Source organism: Macrobrachium nipponense, chromosome 30 (genome assembly GCF_015104395.2).
Source record: "Macrobrachium nipponense isolate FS-2020 chromosome 30, ASM1510439v2, whole genome shotgun sequence".
In the NCBI taxonomy this organism is placed as follows: Eukaryota; Metazoa; Arthropoda; class Malacostraca; order Decapoda; family Palaemonidae; genus Macrobrachium; species Macrobrachium nipponense.
In genome coordinates, this window is record NC_087218.1 from 48,603,687 (window position 1) to 48,622,814 (window position 19,128).

The following is a 19,128-nucleotide window of genomic DNA, read 5'->3' on the forward strand; positions in this document are numbered from 1 at the left end:
GATTGATATTGTATGGAATTTGGTAGTTATGGTATGGGATTGATTATTCTATAGGATTTGGTGGTTATTGTATTGGATTGATTATTGTATGGTGCTGATTGATTATTGTGTGGGCTTTGGTGTTTATTGTATGGGGTTGATTATTGTATGGAATTTAGTGATTATGGGGTTGATTATTGTATGGAATTTGATGAGTACTGTATGGAATATTGTGATTATCATATGGCCTTTGGTTACTGTATAGGATTTTGTGGTTATTGTATGGGATTAAGTGATTATTTTATGGGATATAGTGATTACTGTATGGGATTTGGTGATTATTGTATCGGCATTGGTGATTCTGGTATGGGAATTACTGAATGGGCTTTAAGCAATGGAGTGAGTATGAATGGAATGAGTATGAGTGGGCCTTAATCACTGTAGTGTATACTAGTGGGTTGTAATCAGTGATTAATTATGAATGGGCTCTAACCAGTGGAGTAGTATGAGTGAATGTGAGTGGGCTTTAATCTTAGGAGTGAATATGAGTGGGCTTTAATTAGTGGGCGCAGTATGAGTGGACTTTAACTGGTGGCGTGAGCATGTGTGGGCTTTAATCAGTGCAGTGAATATGAGTGGCCTTTATTCAGTGGAGTGAGTATGTGTGGGCTTTAAACGATGAAATGAGTATGAGTGGGCTTTGACCAGTGGGGTACGACTGGATTGTGATCAGTAATTGAGTATGAGTTGGCGTTAACCACTAGAATGAGTGGGCTTTCAGTAGTGTAGTAAGGGTGAGTGGGCTTTAAATGGAGGAATGAGTATAGGTGGGCTTTAAGTAATGGAGTTTATCATGGCTGGGCTTTAAGCAGTGACATGAGTATGAGTGGGCTTTAATCAGTGGAGTGAATGAGTCAGTTGTAATCACTAATTGAGTATGAGTGGGCTTTAACCAGTAGAGTGAGTATGAGTGGACGTTATTCAGTGTAGTATTAGTGGGTTTTAATTGGTGGAGTGATTATGACTGGGCTTTAGCCAGTGGAGTGTGAGTGGACATTAATTAGTGGAGTGAGTACGAGTGGGCTTTAAATGATGGAATGAATATAAGTAGGCTCTAATCAGCATAGTGAGTATGAATGGGCTTTAACCACTGGAGTGAGTATGAGCGGGCTTTAACCAGTGGAGTTTATCATGACTAGGCTTTGATCAGTATAGTTATTATGAGTGGGCTTTAGCCAGTGGAGTGATTATGATTAGGCTTTAACCATGGGGTTATTATGAACAAAACTCAAACAATAGAGTGGCACAATTGAGTTGGATTGAAACAGGGGAGTGATTCGGGCTTTAATTATTGGAGTGAGTATAAGGAAGTTGCCTTTGATTTATTATCGAGTACTGAAGGGGAGAGTGAATGTGACCTGACAATGGACTGGGCTTTGCACGATGAAGTCAGTACGCTTGGGCTTTGAGGTGGGAGCTAGAAAGTTAGGATAGGAATTCGCACAGAACTTACTAACTGGCTGCTTTTATTATGCTTAGCTTAGGTAGACTAATTGGTTTCTGTCTATCCTTATTGTGTCTAGTTTAAATAGACTAATTGGTTGCTGACTGCCCTTATTATGCCTAGTTTAGATAGACTAATTGGTTGCTGGCTGTCCTTATTGTGTCTAGTATCTTCGATTTCTCCATGTTTTGTTGTTATTTTGTTTATCTTAAAGGATGGTTTTGTCAATTTATATTTACTTTAATTATCCTTCCGCTATTACGCAGCAAGTACACAGATGGAAATCAAGCAAAAAATGAGCATAGTACTATAATTGTACTACTTCATTATTTTCTCCTTTATTTCGTTTTCTCAGAGGATACGTAATTTCGTCCATTTTCATATATTTTAACTATCTGTCTTTTATTATACAATAATTAAACCACAGGAAATCAGGCCAAAGTACGTTTGTACTACATTAACTCCAGTATAGTCTACTACATTTCAGCGCTGTGACTACAGTAACCGTACGTAGTACAATTCCGGGTTGTACAATTCCGGAAGCTCCTGTGCGGAGGGTTATCATTCCCTGTGAAGGTTAAGATTTGGTAATCTGGAATTTCTCGTGAGATGGGGTTGGGTGGGTTGGAGGGTGGGGGGAAGGAGGTGAACCAGAAATAACCGGAAATGCTCTTAAAAGGCGTGGAGCTCATCTTGGGGCTTCCAAGGTCCTCTTTTTTTTTTTCTTTTTTTCTTCTTTTAACTTTATGCCTGAAAGTGAAACCACATGATTCTACCGCAAGAGCATTACCGGCTGTCTTTTGTTTGAATATATTCTTGGTTGAAAGAGAGAGAGAGAGAGAGAGAGAGAGAGAGAGAGAGAGAGAGAGAGAGAGAGAGAGAGAGAACAACAGACGCACTCTCTCTCTTTCGAAGATGGAAGCACATTGGACTCTGAAATCTTCGATATATATATATATATATATATATATATATATATATATATATATATGTCTAGTATATTATTTATATATGTTTATATATAGTATATTAATATCTTTACATATATATATATATATATATATATATATATATATATATATATATATATATATATATATATATATATATATATGCTTAAAAATCACAGTAGATTGCACGTGACTTCATAAATAAGCGAATACCACGGGAAAAATGATAGTCAGAAATCCAAGCGCTTTCGTCTTTATTCAAACATCGTCAACGAGCTCCTTGACGATGTCTGAATAAAGACGAAAGCGCTGGATTTCTGACTATCATTTCCCGTGGTATTCGCTGATATATATATATATATATATATATATATATATATATATATATATATATGTGTATATTTATTTATATAGTTTATATATAGTATATTATCTCTCTCTCTCTCTCTCTCTCTCTCTCTCTCTCTCTCTCTTTATATATATATATATATATATATATATATATATATATATATATATATATATATCGACTAAAAACCCGATAAATATTTTTGTTTTAAGCCCTTGATTAGTTTTACTAGAATTTCCATGGGAGAATCTTCATATTAAGAATCCTGATATATTGTGAACGGGTTCCTTGTCACCACCCCAGTATCCGATACTTTCCGGACTCGGTTAATATTATTCAGTGTTACCATGAGAACCCTCCCACCACCATCCCCCCTTTGGTCAGCGTTCGCAAGCCAGCCTCACTGCTATGCGGCATGGCAGCTCTCTAATGATGTCATTAAGTACTAGCTTGTTAGCCTTACAACTTTTCTCGTAGGGGGATAGACCTTTCATTCCTTTTACTGTACTTCCATTCATATTATCTTTCTTCCGTCTCGCTATCCACCTTCTTTTAACAATAGTTTCATAGGGCAGCTGCTTTGAGGTTTTCCTCTTGTTACACCTTTCAGATCGTCTTGCTATCAGTTTTCCTTTCACCGTTGAATGACCTCATAGGTCCCAGTGCTTGGCCTTTGGCCTAAACCCTAGATCTAGTTAAACTCATAGGGGGGATAGTACCGTCAGTGCACATCACGCGGTGCACTGTAAGCATTACTTAAGGTTCTTTGCAGCGTACTTATCCATGATCTATAGTTGCAACCCTTTCCTTTTCATTTAACTGTTCATTTTATCTTCCTTCCTTCTTACTTTCCACTTTCTCTAACAATAGTTTCATAGTGCAATTACTTTGAGGTTTTCCTCCTGTTACACCTTTCAAACCTTTCTACTCCCAAGTTCTCTTGTTGTTATTGTTCTTGTTGGGGGTAGGAAAGGTCCATGGAAGAGCCTTAAAAGGTCTGCAAAAGGTGTTTCGCGTTGGGTTAAAGATACAGGAATTCTAGGACAGGATGTTTATGATTTATTTCCTAGAATGAAATTGTAAAAAAATAACGAAAGTGCCTCTTAAACAGTACAGAAAAATTATTTCTAATAAAATATAGTGTATTTATCTTAATTTTCGTTGGTGAAACAAGGCTCTATTCGACCGTAAATTTTAGCATGTTTTAATTTATGTTAAAAGTTGGGAATATGATGTTTACAACTTATGCATGAGGAGTAAATCTTGCACGCGTCCCGAGTAAGCTGGAGGTCGGGTCACGCCTTGTTAACTTTTCTCTCTTTTCAGGAGCCTGAGACCGAGGGAGGATTTGATGGCATGTTGAGTGCCATCGGATTTGGCAGGTGGCAGGTAATCATCCTGTTGCTCCCCATATTCAGTGAGTATAAAAGGATTTCTTGATACTTTGAGGCTTCGAAATTAGGCCTGTGGGAATTTTTTATTTTTTATTTTTATTTTTAAGGTTTTGATAAAGTGATGTTCTAAATTCCATAGTTCCTCATTGGACGAGTGGGTTGCGTACTCGCCTATCAATCTGGTAGCCCGAGTTCGCTCCCCGCTGCTGTCGCCAATGCGGAACTAGAGGAGTTCATTTCTTGTGATTAGGAATTCATTTCTCGATATAATGTAGTTCGGATCCCACAGTAAGCTGTAGGTCCCGTTGCTTAGTAACCAATTGGTTCTTAGCCTCGTAAAAAAGAATCAAAATCTAACCCTTCGGCCATCCCTGGGAGAGCTATTAATCTGCTTAGTGGTCTGGTTAAACTAAGATATACTTAACCTTATCTACTATAATAATGTATTAAATCGTCTTTGTTTACATCTGACCTATTTGTGTTTCGTCTCTCTCTCTCTCTCTCTCTCTTACAGTGTGGAAGAGTTTAAAAGAAAGCTAGACAAAATCATTAGGACACTGAATGAACAGTAAAACCTGCTCCTACAGATAAAGTGAGCACAAGATGTCTCCTCGGATGGACTAACGAGTCTTTGAGACATCCTAATCCTTGTAACTTTCTCTCTCTCTCTCTCTCTCTCTCTCTCTCGCTCCCTCTTTGCATCTGAATTAATTTCCTGTGTTGCATGCACACCAGTTACATTACCTTTCCCCTATATCCATTGACAAAACCATTCATTGCATTCCGTTGCATATATTCACATTCCAGTTGCTTGGGCCGTTACCAGAGGTCCACACCAGGCTTCTTCTTCCAGTTAAATCTTCATACCCTAACTAAGTTGCGCTCTTAGGCAAGAGCCCTTGCTGGTGTAAGGCCAGCTTCTTCTAAACCAACCACAATCTGTATGTATTTAAGATCTCTCTCTCTCTCTCTCTCTCTCTCTCTCTCTCTCTCTCTCTTCTCTCTCTTTGTGTTCTTTTTTAACATGCATTCTTAAATTCTTTTCCATTCTTCTCATTTCCTCTCTCATTTTACGATCACTTTTCCTCGTCGTCTTGCACAACGAAATTTGCAACCGATGCCATAAGCTACATATATAACTACAATAAGGAATTTTAGAGATGAAGCGTCGACTAAAATATTCCTGTGATAACCTCGTTTCATCACTCCGCAGTCCATTCTTGTACACCTCGGAGGAATGCGAGGCCACTCAGGCCAGGGCCTTCCACCCACGACTTACGTATAGCGGTTTTGATCTCCTGCCCTTGGGCTTTCTGATGGGTCTTCTGTTCAGAGAGTGGTAGTAGTAGTAGTAGTAGTAGACGGGGTTTGCCTTCGAAACGGCTCCCTAGACTCTGTGAGTATTTTTATATGGTATTCAACTCTCTATTCTTAGTGTGGGCTTGGTATCACGTGTGCTCACAGTCCTTGCTGGTAAACAAGGGTTTTCGTCGACTTCCAACTCTCTCTCTCTCTCTCTCTCTCTCTTCTCTCTCTCTCCCTCTTCTCTCTCTCTCTCTCTCTCTCTCTCTCTCTCTCTCTCTATTCATCTGGTGTGGGGTTAGGGTAGGGGTGAAGGCAGGCAGAGAGAAAGAGAGGGAGATCTGTAAAACAAATGGTATGAGAGAGAGAGAGAGAGAGAGAGAGAGAGAGAGAGAGAGAGAGAGTCATAACTGCAAAACAAATGATAGAAAAACTATCTCGGCCTTGACTCTTTGGTCAGGCGTGACTGGGCATCAGATGTGAACCTCTCTGTGTCATAATAAGTCAACATAAAGAAAACGAGATTTAATTGTATCCAGTACCTGACCGTCCACACCACAACTGCGCTTAAAAGCACCGTAATAGTTTTTATTAAACTCCAGATAATTTCGGACCATCCCTCAAGAAAGCGTACAATGAGAATTAAATTTATAAGTAAGCGTGCATTAGATTCTCTAATATGCCCTTGAAAAAATATTAACTTCATCAAAGCCTGTGTCCCTGTAGTTTTAACCTCATCTCGATGGCTTCTGGTGATATGCCTGGATTATATTAGATCAGTAGGTGGCCTGCCCCATCGGCCTCTTCATAGCAAGGTTGATTATGACTCAGATGCAAAGGTAAACAGTGGGGGAACCCACAGTGGAGGATCTAGGGTTATTATTATTATTATTATTATTATTATTATTATTATTATTATTCAAAGAAAACTCATAGTCACTTGAGTTAATAAAATGGAAAAATAAATCCACAATAGTATGTCTGTTTGATTTTGTCAAACAGACATACTATTGTGGACTTACTTTTCCATTATTATTATTATTATTATTATTATTATTATTATTATTATTATTATTATTATTATTCAGAAGATAAAACCAATTCATATAGAAAAAGCCCACTGGGACTTGTTAATTGAGAATTCCAAAGAATATGATGTTCATTAGGAAGAAGTAAGAGGAGGTAAAGTTATATACGGAAAGAAAAAAGGAAAAAAAGATATTAATGAATTAATAAATTGATAAAAATGTATTTTGTGTCAGGTGAAGAAGATCCAGGTAGTTGGAAAAAATATAAATTAATTAATAAATTGATAAAAATGTATTTTGTGTCAGGCAAAAAAGATTCAGGTAGTTGGACAAGAATATTAATAAATTAATAAAAATGTATTTTGTGTCAGGCGAAGAAGATCCAGGAAGTTGGAAAAGAATATAAATAAATGAATAAATTGATAAAAATGTATTTTGTGTCAGGCAAAAAAGATTCAGGTAGTTGGACAAGAATATTAATAAATTAATAAATTGATAAAAATGTATTTTGTGTCAGGTGAAGAAGATCCAGGTAGTTGGAAAAAAATATAAATAAATGAATAAATTGATAAGAATGTACTTTGTGTTAGGCGAAGAAGATCCAGGTAGTTGGAAATGAATATTGATAATTTAATAAATTGAGATAAGATGAGACCGATGGTGGCCTTGCACGCTCGGCACTAGTTTTTCGTGGCAAGCGTTTAGTTAATGGTTCGAGTGAGGGCGTCAAGTGTTTTGCGCAAGACTTTGCCCCCCTGGGGTGGGTGGTGGGGGTAGGAAGGGGAGGGAAGGGTCATGTGGCAGGTCAGACGGTTACCCCGATTTTGAGGAAGCATTCGTTGGTTAATACTTTTGCTTTAGTTGCTGTAGTTGCTATCTCGTTGCTATTCTGTTCTTTCCTGGTTGTATGAACACTGGTGGGCTCCAGCAACGTCCCTTTTGGGATGCTCTGTCAAAAATGTCTTTTGTGTTGGGAGATCGGCTCTGTGTGGCTGTAATTCGCCGAATTATTTCTGTTGACCGTTTATTTTTCGGAAGGCGATAGAACCCTTTCAACTCACTAGTCGGTTTGTTAAGCAGTCTACTGGTTCTTAGTATATTAAATGGTTCAATACCTAGTCATTTCGTGTAGTTAATTTAATTTTTACCCCGACTGCTGCAAACGCATTACTTTTATTGGTCCTAGGCTGGTATTTTACATAATTTTTTTATATATTTGTGTCGTTGATGAATCTGTAGAGTAAGGAGGGGTATGCCAGTATAAAATATACTGTTGTTTTTTCAATTTCAGTGGCTCGTCATTGCATCTCAAAATTGTGAGTAAAGGTATTTGGTTCCAGCGAAGCATCCGCATGATTTATGCGTATCCATTCAAATTCCCTGCGATTTGCAGTGGTATTGACAACCTTGTTGCCGTCAGTTTTTTTTATTTATTGTTGCAATTTCTTCTCCACCAGCCAGTCTTTCATTTTATGATTTATTGCTGTTCCTACCCCGTCTGATCACACGAGGCATTTCAAGTCGTCTACGATTTATGAAATTCAAGGAACGTCGCAGCTTCGATGAAGTCATCGTTTAATTAATAGAGGAATAAATCGGGCTCCAGGAATGATCCCTGGGGTACCCCAGCCGTGTTGGATGTGACGGTTGGTAAACATTGAATGTCCGGGATAAAAGAGCGTTCCAGGAAGAATTTATACGCGATGGCCTTTAATTCTGGGTGGGTTGAATGCCGGGCATAAAAGGTATCGTTCTGGGAAGAAGAATTTGTACGTGAGAGCACTAAATTTTGGACTGGTTGAAATCCAGGGATAAAAGCTATCGTTTCCGGAAGAAGAATTTATACGTGATGGCACTAAATTCTGGGTTGGTGTGCAATATTTATGACAGACGGGGTATATATATATATATATATATATATATATATATACACACACACACACACACACATATATATATATATATATATATATATATATATATATATATATATATATATATATATAATTTCCTTGGAAATTTTTTTTGGGGTGTTGGGAGGTTGGGGGTGGGGGGTTGACGGGGGGGGGGGGGGGTGGCGGGATTGTTGGGAGTGCGTCTCGCTCTCGTGTGTCTACATGACATTAGGAAGATGGCTGTCATAGCTATTGTGTCACCTGGGTCCAGGTGTTGGAGGAAACAGGCTCTCTTACCAAACAGGAGTCTTGTGATATAGGAAATGTTGTAATCTCTACGTAAGTGCTTTTGACATCGAAATAAAAAGAAGTCTCCTTACGAATAAGGAGTTACACCAGGAGAAGGAACGGGAACTAGGAATATTACAGATACTGAAGTTACGTAGAACATAATTAACGTTAGAGCAAAGCATCTTCATACGAATGAGGAAGTATACCTGGAGAAGAGACGGTAACTAGGAATATTACAGATACTGAAGTTACGTAGAACATGATTAACGTTAGAGTACAACATCTTCATACGAATAAGGAAGTATACCTGGAGAAGAGACAGGAACAGACGTTGATGTTACTTAGAACATGATCCAGTCTACACTATTAGAACGTGAGGAATTAATCACACAGTGAAAATGATTAAAAGGGAAGGCAGTGACGTGGTTTACTAACGCTTGAAAACTTAGGAAATTGTTTATATCACAAAGACTATACGTATGCTACTTGGCATTGGTAATTATTATTATTATTATTGAACCAAACAAAAAATTCTCTCAGTTTTCTTCTGAAGATTGAAAAAGAAACCCATATAATTTGTATAACGTGTTTACTTATAAGTATTTACTTTTTATTTTACTCAACAATAAAATAAGATGTAAATACTTCTAAGTAAACACGTTATACATGGTAATTTTGTGGTTTTCTTTTTCCATTCTTCTTCTTCTTCTTCTTCTTCTTCTTCTTCTTCTTCTTCTTATTATTATTATTATTGTTATTATTATATTATTTATTGTACTTAGGAAGCAGACCCTCTCTCAAGCATACTTTATTAAAAGTAATGGCTACTTCAGCAGCGTTACACTTGTAGAGATTCTTCTCTATTTTGCGAATAGCGGCTTTTTCAGTGCTACTTAAACAGGCTAGTAGAGCGCCTATAGAGATCATGATCAAATACAGGGTCAAAATCAGTGTAATTCAAATATATACACAGATTTTGACCCTATATTTGATCATGACCTCTATAGGCGCTCTACTAGCCTGTTTAAGTAGCACTGAAAAAGCCGCTATTCGCAAATAGAGAAGAATCTCTACAAGTGTAACGCTGCTGAAGTAGCCATTACTTTTAATAAAGTATTATTATTATTATTATTATTATTATTATTATTCGTTAAATGAAACCCATTCATTGACTTGAAGTTCAAGCTCCCTAAGAATACGGTGTCCATTAGGAAGAATTAAGAGGAAGTACAGTAAAATACAGGAAGAAGAGATCCCACTTAATGAGGACAATTAATTAATAAATGGAGACATTAAAATTAATTGAAACTCAATAAGGTTAGCTATAGGTATAGGTAGACTCATGTTTAGGGCGACGGTAGGTCAGACACCTCTTGCTAAGTCATCACCCGGCAGGCAGGTATTACGTAAGTTGTGGGGGGGGGGGGGGTGGCGGTTTTGATGCGGGTTAGGGGGAGGGGGGGATGGCGGCGGTAGACCGACCACCCTTGCCGACCACAAGCCTTGATTCTTTCTTAATTCCGCCACGTGGGCCTTACAACCAAGTGCCTTTATCAGATTATTGGTTCCACTAGTTATTAATAGTTGTAACAATTAGTGGGTAAACCCCCCTAACCCCCAACCCCCACACACACACCATACTCCAACCTCTCCCCCCCGGCCCACCAGTAATGCCAACAATGAAGAGATTGGGGAGACAGATCCACAGCTGCTGTGTGTGGGCACATATATTTAAAGATAAATCTATATAGAGATTTTTTGGAAGGTTGAAATTTCGAGCTCACAGTAACAGTAAGTTACGCCTCGGTTGGATGGGTCGTATTCAGAGGTCCACACCCGACACCCTATTCCCCTTCGACGCCTTACCACTCTTATAAGGCGCCTTTGAGGAAAGGTCCGTGCTGGCAGAGGGCCAAAGGAATATTCTCCAATCTGGTTTGGGACTTTTTTTTTTTAATCGTAGTATAAGGATGCGAAAATTGCCAGTAACGAAACACTGACAAAAATGTTTTTGATTATCCTTAAAAGGATTCTTTTTTTTATATAAGGAACAAAATAAGATCCCTGATTTTTTAAAAGACGTCTTCGAGTTTACGTCATGAGTTTTTGTGGTTCTGTTTGTATGAGTTGCCATGAGAAGAAGTAGGAGGAGGAGGAGGAGGAGGCACTCATTACATTCTAGTGAGTTTCTCTTCGTGCCTTTGCGCGTCCAAGGTCAAGCAAGTTTGGGCAAGTAGTGTCATCATTAAGACCGTTTTAATTCTAGGCAAGTGATTTTTCACCTGCGTATGATACTTAGAAACACGGATTTTTTTTTCACTTGAAAGTAAAATAGTACTTTCACTTTTGCACAAGTCTAGGAAAAAGGTATTAAGTTCCTCGCTGGACGAGTGGTTTTCGCACTCGGCTGCCACTCCGGTGGTCCGAAGTTCGATTCCTGGCTCGACCAACGTGGAATCAGAGGAATTTATTTCTGGTGATAGAAATTCATTTCTCGATATAGTGTGGTTCGGATCCCACAATTACCTGTAGGTCCCGTTGCTAGGTGACCAATTGGTCTCTAGCCACGTAAAAATATCTGGTAAAACTAAGATATACTTTTTCACTCAGAAGATAAAGTTAAGTACATCTAAGTTTAACCAGACCACTTAGCTAATTAACAGCTCTCCTAGGGCTGGCCCGAAGGATTAGATATTTTCACGCGGCTAGGAACCAACTGGTTACCTAGCAACGGGACCTACTACTGCTTATTGTGGGATCCGAACCACATTTTATATCAAGAAATTAATTTCTAATCACCAGAAACAAATTCCTCTGATTCCTTGTTGGCAGAGCGGGGAATCGAACTCGGGACTACCTAATCAGTAGGCGAGCGCGTAAACCACTCGACCAGCGAGGAACTTCGCTCAGAAGTAAAAGAGTACTTTCACCTTTTTTAAGTCCTGGAAGAGCTTGTTCCTAACATTTGAGCGAATCCTTAGAAAACCCGTAATTGCCCCTTTTGCAGAAGCCTTGGAGAAAGATATTCTCACATTTGCATCGTGAGCCTTGGAATACGGATTTTCTCCTTTGCAGGAGCATTGAGAAAATTAATTTTACCCTTGTATGAACCCTGAAAAAAAAAAAAAATAAAACAATCTTCCACCTTTTGAGAGCGCTGGAAAAACACATATTCTCACCATATTTTAGCCTTGGAATAATTATTTTCACCTCTATTTGTGCCTTGGAAAGCTTATATGCATTTCCATCTTTGCATAATTACTGAAATAAAAAGCAATCTCATTCGTATGAGCAACGGAAAAACACATTTTAACCTTTATGTGAACCTCTGAAAATATCTTTTAACGTTTTCATGAGTTCGTAAAAACTCATTTTCACTGTTGTACGAACCTTGAAGAAACTTATTTTTTTATTTTTTTAAATTTCCGCTTTAGTTCCTCGTTGGACGAGTGGGTTACGTGCTCGCCTACCGATTTGGTAGTCCGAGTCCGCTTCCCCGTTCTACCAACGCGGAATCAGAGGAATTTATATTTCTGGTGATTAGAAATTCATTTCTCGACATAATGCGGCTCGGATCCCACTATAAGCTGTAGGTCCCGTTGCTAAGAACCAATTGGTCCCTAACCTCGTAAAAATATCTAAATATCTAATCCTTCGGGCCAGTCCCAGGAGAGCTGTTGATCAGCTCAGTGGTTTGGTGAAAGTAAGATATACTTAACGTTTTACTTACGTTTGATTCTATGAAAAAGTATATTCGTGTTACATTTTTGTATGCGGCTCGGAAAAACGTATGATTATTTTGCAACCTTTTATATGAGTCTTGAAAGAAACCTGTTTTTTGGGTAATTCAGAGCCACAACAGAAACTGGCAAGTGTCAAGATTTTGTCAAATACAACAAAGCAAAGTTTGGCTGTTTATGTTGACAGTAAACTAAGTTGGACCATTATCATTGGAGCTTTGTTACATGAGAGGAATTAAATGCTAAGAGGTTAGAGAGAGAGAAAGAGAGAGAGAGAGAACACGAAAATGGTAAATGGAGATAAAAAAACTAAAGAGAGAGAGAGAGAGAGAGAACATGAAAATGATAAGTGGGGAGAAAAAACAAAGTAGAGAGAGAGAGAGAGAGAAGAACATGAAAATGATAAATGGAGAGAAAAAACAAAGCAGAGAGAGAGAGAGAGAGAGAGAGAGAGAGAGAGAGAGAGAGAACATGAAAATGATAAATGGAGAAAAAAAAACAAAGCAGAGAGAGAGAGAGAAATCAGTTAAGAGAATGAAAATGATAAATGGAGAGAGAGAGAGAGAGAGAGAGAGAGAGAGAGAGAGAGAGAGAGCATAGATTAAGCGAAGATAAATGACAAACGCAGATAAAGATAAAGGAGTGAAACCTCAGTATTAATTATTTACAAACGCACGAGTAACCCGTTTGTCTTTCTACCCCACAGCCATGGCGGTCTACCCAACCCACCTGCTGGGGGCGTCCTTTTTAAATGCCCCTCTATCCTTCAGATGTTGGTCGGACGAAGCTGAGATGTTCGCTTGCGTTGCGTAAGTAACACCACCATTGTATGCAATTTCTAGTTGAGATGATGTATTGTTGATGTTATATTGGTTATGTCATATACTGATTCACCAGAATAAAGAAACAGTAACGTATTTGTCTTCGTCAAGAGAACTTCGTAGGTGCTGGCGCCATCAATAGACGCTGTCGAATAGAATGTCTCTCAATTAGGCCAAATCGAAATGGCTATATTTACTCTGTCGAGTAGGACATTACACCATAGGGTGCGTTTGATCAGGATGCATTTTCAGCCCCTAAATACTTCTTATACTTAACCAGTTACGATCAGCGCCTAATTCGGGAATGTCGAACTTAAATTCATCCTATTCGACAGCGTCTAAAAGTACTCGCCCATACACATAGCATTGACACCTCATGCGGTGCACTGTAAGGCATTAATTCAGGTTATTTGCAGCGAGCCTTCGGCCCCCTGTAGCTGCAACCACTTTCGTCCCTTTTACTGTACCTCCTTTCATATTCTCTCTCTTCCTTCCTACTTTCCACCACCCTCTCCTAACACTTGATTCATAGTTCAACTGCTTTGAGTTTTTCCTCCTGTTACACCTTTCAAACCTTTTACATTCAATTTCCATTTCAGCAGCGCTGAATGACCTCATATGTTCCAGTGCTTGGATATTGGTCTGAATTCTTTATTCTGCTCAACTCAACTCAACCTCATAAGTCCCATGCTTGGATTTTGGTCTGAATTCTTTGTTCAGCTCAACTCAACTCAACCTCATAAGTCCCATTGTTTGTACTTTGTTCTAAATTCTATATCAACTCAATTCGACTCATAGCATTGACTCATAGCATTGAGGCGATATACCTAACCACAGGCAATACGGAAGAACGGCGATAAACCTTCAATGGACGTCATGGACCACCAATTGCGTAACCGTTCCGTCTCTGCTAAAAATGACCTCGTTAATTCCAGGGACGGAGAAAACTGCCCGAACCGGAATGATCTCGACGGAGCAGCAGCAGAAGGAGCCGCGAACGGATCTTCGTACTACGACAGCGTCTGTCTCACATCTGCTGCGGAACCGCCGGCTGGTGGTGGTGGCGGTGATGGTGGTGGTGGAGCTGATGATGGAGGAGCCGCTAGCCTGCTGCTCTTCAATGACAGCTACGGAATCCACAGAACTTCCATGTCCTCCTGCCCCATCGTGGAATACGACACCTCCGTCTTCCAGTTGACCGTCATGTCGGAGGTGAAGATCATCATCTTTGTTTATATAAGGGCTGACTTTGACAGTCGCTGCCGTTCAGACAGACTTCTTTGATTGGTTAAATATTGATTGTTTCGTCAGTCTACAGCAGTGATTCCTAACCTTTATAACTTCAAGGAACCCCCGAAACAATTTCTCATATCCTAGGGAACCTATATCTACAGGCACCATATATATATATATATATATATATATATATATATATATATATATATAGCTATATATAGATATATATACTATATATATATATATATATCTATATAGCTATATATATATATATATATATCTGATATATATATATATATATAGATATATATAATCTATATATATTAGATAGATAGCTATATATCTATCTATATATATCTATATATATATATATATATAATATATATAGTTATATAGCTCTATATACTTATCTATATATATATATATATATATATATATATATCTATAAGCTATATATATATATATATATATATATCTTATTATATAGCTATATATATATATATATATATATATATATAGCTTTTATATAGATATATATATATATATATATATAGTATATATATATATATATATATATACTATATATATATATATATAATATATATATAGCTTTATATATAGTATATATATATATATATATATGTATATATATATATATATATATATATATATATATTATATAGCTATACATATATATATATATATATATATATATAAATATATATATATATATATATATATATATATATATATATATATTGTACGGTATAAATATATGCTGTAGAAAAATAGGCCTGCAATAATCCTCATATAATCATTAATTATTGACATACACATTCTGTAGTATATTTGTTGTCCATACACATGTTAATGATCTCTCTGGTTTCAGTTTGACCTGATTTGTGAACGATCGTACCTGAGACCGCTGTTTGCAACTCTGGGCACCGTTGGTACGATGTTTGGCAGCATGCTGGGTGGATTCGTCGGGGACAGGTAGGAGCGAAAGTGTGTCATTTTCATCTCATTTTCGACTGTCCTTGATTTACTACTATATATATATATATATATATATATATATATATATATATATATATATATATATATAGTTTGCTAATAGCACAGGGTGTCCATAAAGTCCCAGTACCATTACAAGTATTTATTGCTTCTAATGGTACTAGGACTTTATTGACGCCCAGTATAGTATTTATGTCATTCCTTATTTTCTTATTTCCATTTAAAGGGTAAGATGAAATAAAATAGCTTAGGCCTAATCTCCCATTGCAAAGCTGGTTTTCTCAGTTTTTAATACCTTGGACTTGGTGCCTACATAAATATTTATAGTTAGTTTGATGATTGTTGCATTGAAGTCTCCAGTAAATGGGTTACTACTTACCCTTACTGCAGTGTTCAAGTCTCCAGGTATATGGATAATTACTTACTGTACTGTTGCGTAGAAATCTCCAGTATATGGGTAACTACTTACCCTTACTGCAGTGTTGAAGTCTCCAGGTAAATGGATAATTACTAACTGTACTGTTGCATTGAAGTCTCCAGTTTGTGGCTAACTACTTACTGCAGTGTTGAAGTCTCCAGGTAGGTATATAGATAATTATATATAAATACTGTCTTGTTGCATAGAAATCTCCAGTATATGGATAACTACTTTCCCTTACTGCAGTGTTGAAGTCTTCATCACTATTTCTTGTATAGAGGGGATGAGGTTGCAGGACCCAGATCATTCCATGCCTCTATGGCAACCACCAACTGTCATCTTGACAACCAGACTAATGACATTTTCCTTAATGAGATTATCTTGTAAAAAAAAAATAAAAAATAATAATAATAATAATTCGAAGTGAATATAAAGCCATATTTGGTTAACCTTCAAGTGAACTCATGGATCTTATATCATCCAAAGCTGATGTATCCAATAGACTCATTTTTATCCCTCGCTATCCAGTACGTTGATGTTTACCCCAGAGTCAAAGTAATAGGGTCTGCTCAACTCGGCAGTGGGGGCGGAGCTACTACTGTGACGTCAGAAGAGTAACACTGCCCGTGCTTCTTCATTGAATTACTTAAAGAAGCTTTAGTTTTTATACATTTAATCCATATTGCATGGTTTTTTTTTAAATCTTGATAAAACCTGTAAAGAGGTCACATGCTTGATATTTTTTAATACCCATTCAAAGTATATAGGGTCTGCTCAACTCGGCAGTGGGGCCGGAGCTAATACTGTGACGTCACAAGAGTAACACTCCCGTGTTTCTCCACTGAATTACTTAAAAACCCTTAGTTTTTATACATTTCACCCATATCACATGGTGTTTTTCATAAAATCTTGATGATAAAATCTGTAGAGGTAACATGTTTGATTTTTTTAATACCCATTCTCTCATTTAGTCACCAAACCTTGTTTTATTACACAAAATATACCAGTTTGAACACACAGCTACTCCAGCTTACTTCATATGTTTATTCTTTACTTATTTACTTACCTATATACTGGTTTGCTGTATTCTCTTCAAGTCCATTTCTTTTAACATGGCAACTCTCTCTCTCTCTCTCTCTCTCTCTCTCTCTCTCTCTCTCTCTCTCTTTCAGGTAGTAACATTATCAAGATTTTAAATAATTCTTAAGAAATGTATTTAGTTCTGTCACTGTGTTCATACCTCACTTTGAAAAGCAACTTTTTTTATGATAAAGGTTAGAATGATAGATTAATTATATTTTCCAAATCTTATTGTGAATACTTATTGTTATGCAATAAATACAAAGAAAATGTGGATACAGACAGTGTAAAAAATGGCAGTTGCATTTGCACGACTTGGCCACAAAAAGGAAAACAATATCAAAAGTATAAGAATTACATCATATACGATATAAGGTATCAAAGGAATAAATGATTAAGAAAATGATACAGGGAACACATTTCCAGCAAATTTCTCATTAACACTTCATATCACATAAATATACTTCCGAACACATAAGTTTACATACAACACAAACTGTATACATAAAGGTATTAATTATGCATGCCTCAAACGATTATAATATTTTCAAAATAAGTACAAAAAGGTTTTCGTCAGTCTGGCTGGATGTATCTGATGACGTTTCACAAGGGGCGGGGCTAGATTTCAGATCTTCCACGAACGCTTAATTTTTTATAATTTTTGCGTGCGTAGATAATATTTTCTGTGCGCATTTATGGGTTTGAAAATAATTGTAATTGTAATGTGTCATATACCAATTGAAAGGGCATTCTTTGTACTTTTACATGGTATATGGCAAAATGTAATAAGATGAAAATTATGTAAGAAAAATGTGGTAAATATTTACATAAAATTAAAAGATTTTGGTCCTTCTTTGACCTAGAATTCCTCGAAAATTTCTGAGAATACCTACCAATTTTATTTATGCATTATATAGTAAATTTTATCAGCTTTCTAATCCATTTTTCAGTTTCGAAACGTGAATGTATGTAGGTTGACGGATGAAGTAATTGCACATTTTTGTGTGCGTAGATAATTTTTTCTGTGCGCGCTTGTGGGTTTGAAAGTAATCGTAATTGTAATGTGCTGTATATCATTTGAAAGAGCATTCTTTTTACTTTAACGTAGTGTACAGCAACATGTAATAAGAGGAAAATTTATATAAAAAAACGCCATCGCAAAAATAGTTATATGAAAATGTTATCGTAAATATAGTTTCATAAAGATATGTACCTTTTGTAACTGATGACGTTTCACAAGGGACGGGGATAGGTTTTAGTACCGCCTCGTGAGCAGACCCTGTATATTTTGACTCTGGTTTACCCTACCATTGTTAGCACAACGAGTCAGTGGCTGCCATAATGCTAATAATATTGACAGTCATCCTTTATTATTATTATTATTACTCTGAGCGATTTGATTAATTAAGAATTGCGGTGAAATTGAGAGCTGGATGTCCTGAACATAGTTGTCTTCGTTTCTTGCCCACTCTCTAATAAATGTTAGCGACCATGGATTTTATATTATGCCATGAATATGAAGGTCAGAAATCATACACAAAATAATATACAAAGTGCGGAACAAAAGATATCATTAAGAGAATGTCTGGGCTTTGCAAAACAGGGTAATATATATAAATAAAAAAAATCAACAGTCATTCTTTGCAGGTGGGGTCGCATCAAGGCAGTCAGAATTGGCGCGATTGTGAACGTGATCTTCGTGGGAATTATGGTCGTATCCCCCAATTACCCGCTGATCCTCCTGACGAGGTTTTTGGCGGGAGGGGCTGTGTCAGCCTGCCTTGTCCCTGCTTGGAGCGCAGGTAAGGTTTCCCGTCAGTCTTTGTGCCTATGTAAGCATGACAAGAATACATTCATTACCAAGGTATAGCCTATATAGTTCAATACCAGGCCGAGTCTTAACATACACTTATTTCCACTAGGACCTGCTTATGATAGTTTGGTTCATGGAGCTTTTTTTATTACTGTTATATATAAGGAATTATTTAATGTAACGACGGCAGTGGCCTGTCATACCTAGAACTTTGCAGTAAGTTTGAAAAATCTCTTCAAGATAAGACCTTTTGATTTCAAACCACCGGTTCAATGGATTTATTTTGTCCACTGGTGATGGTAGATCCAAGTAGT

General features: G+C 37.1%; 1 protein-coding gene across 2 annotated transcripts in view; it reads left to right on the plus strand.

Moving 5' to 3' along the window:
* The window catches only part of LOC135202499 (solute carrier family 22 member 6-A-like), a 45,049-nt gene that overhangs the window by 16,995 nt on the left and 8,926 nt on the right, over positions 1-19,128 (plus strand). For both annotated transcript variants that reach the window (XM_064231920.1, XM_064231919.1), the window contains exons 2-6: positions 4,109-4,199; positions 13,139-13,241; positions 14,189-14,465; positions 15,379-15,482; positions 18,649-18,803. In XM_064231920.1, coding sequence (XP_064087990.1) covers positions 4,109-4,199; positions 13,139-13,241; positions 14,189-14,465; positions 15,379-15,482; positions 18,649-18,803 — 730 coding nt within the window. The remainder of the gene's footprint in view (positions 1-4,108; positions 4,200-13,138; positions 13,242-14,188; positions 14,466-15,378; positions 15,483-18,648; positions 18,804-19,128) is intronic.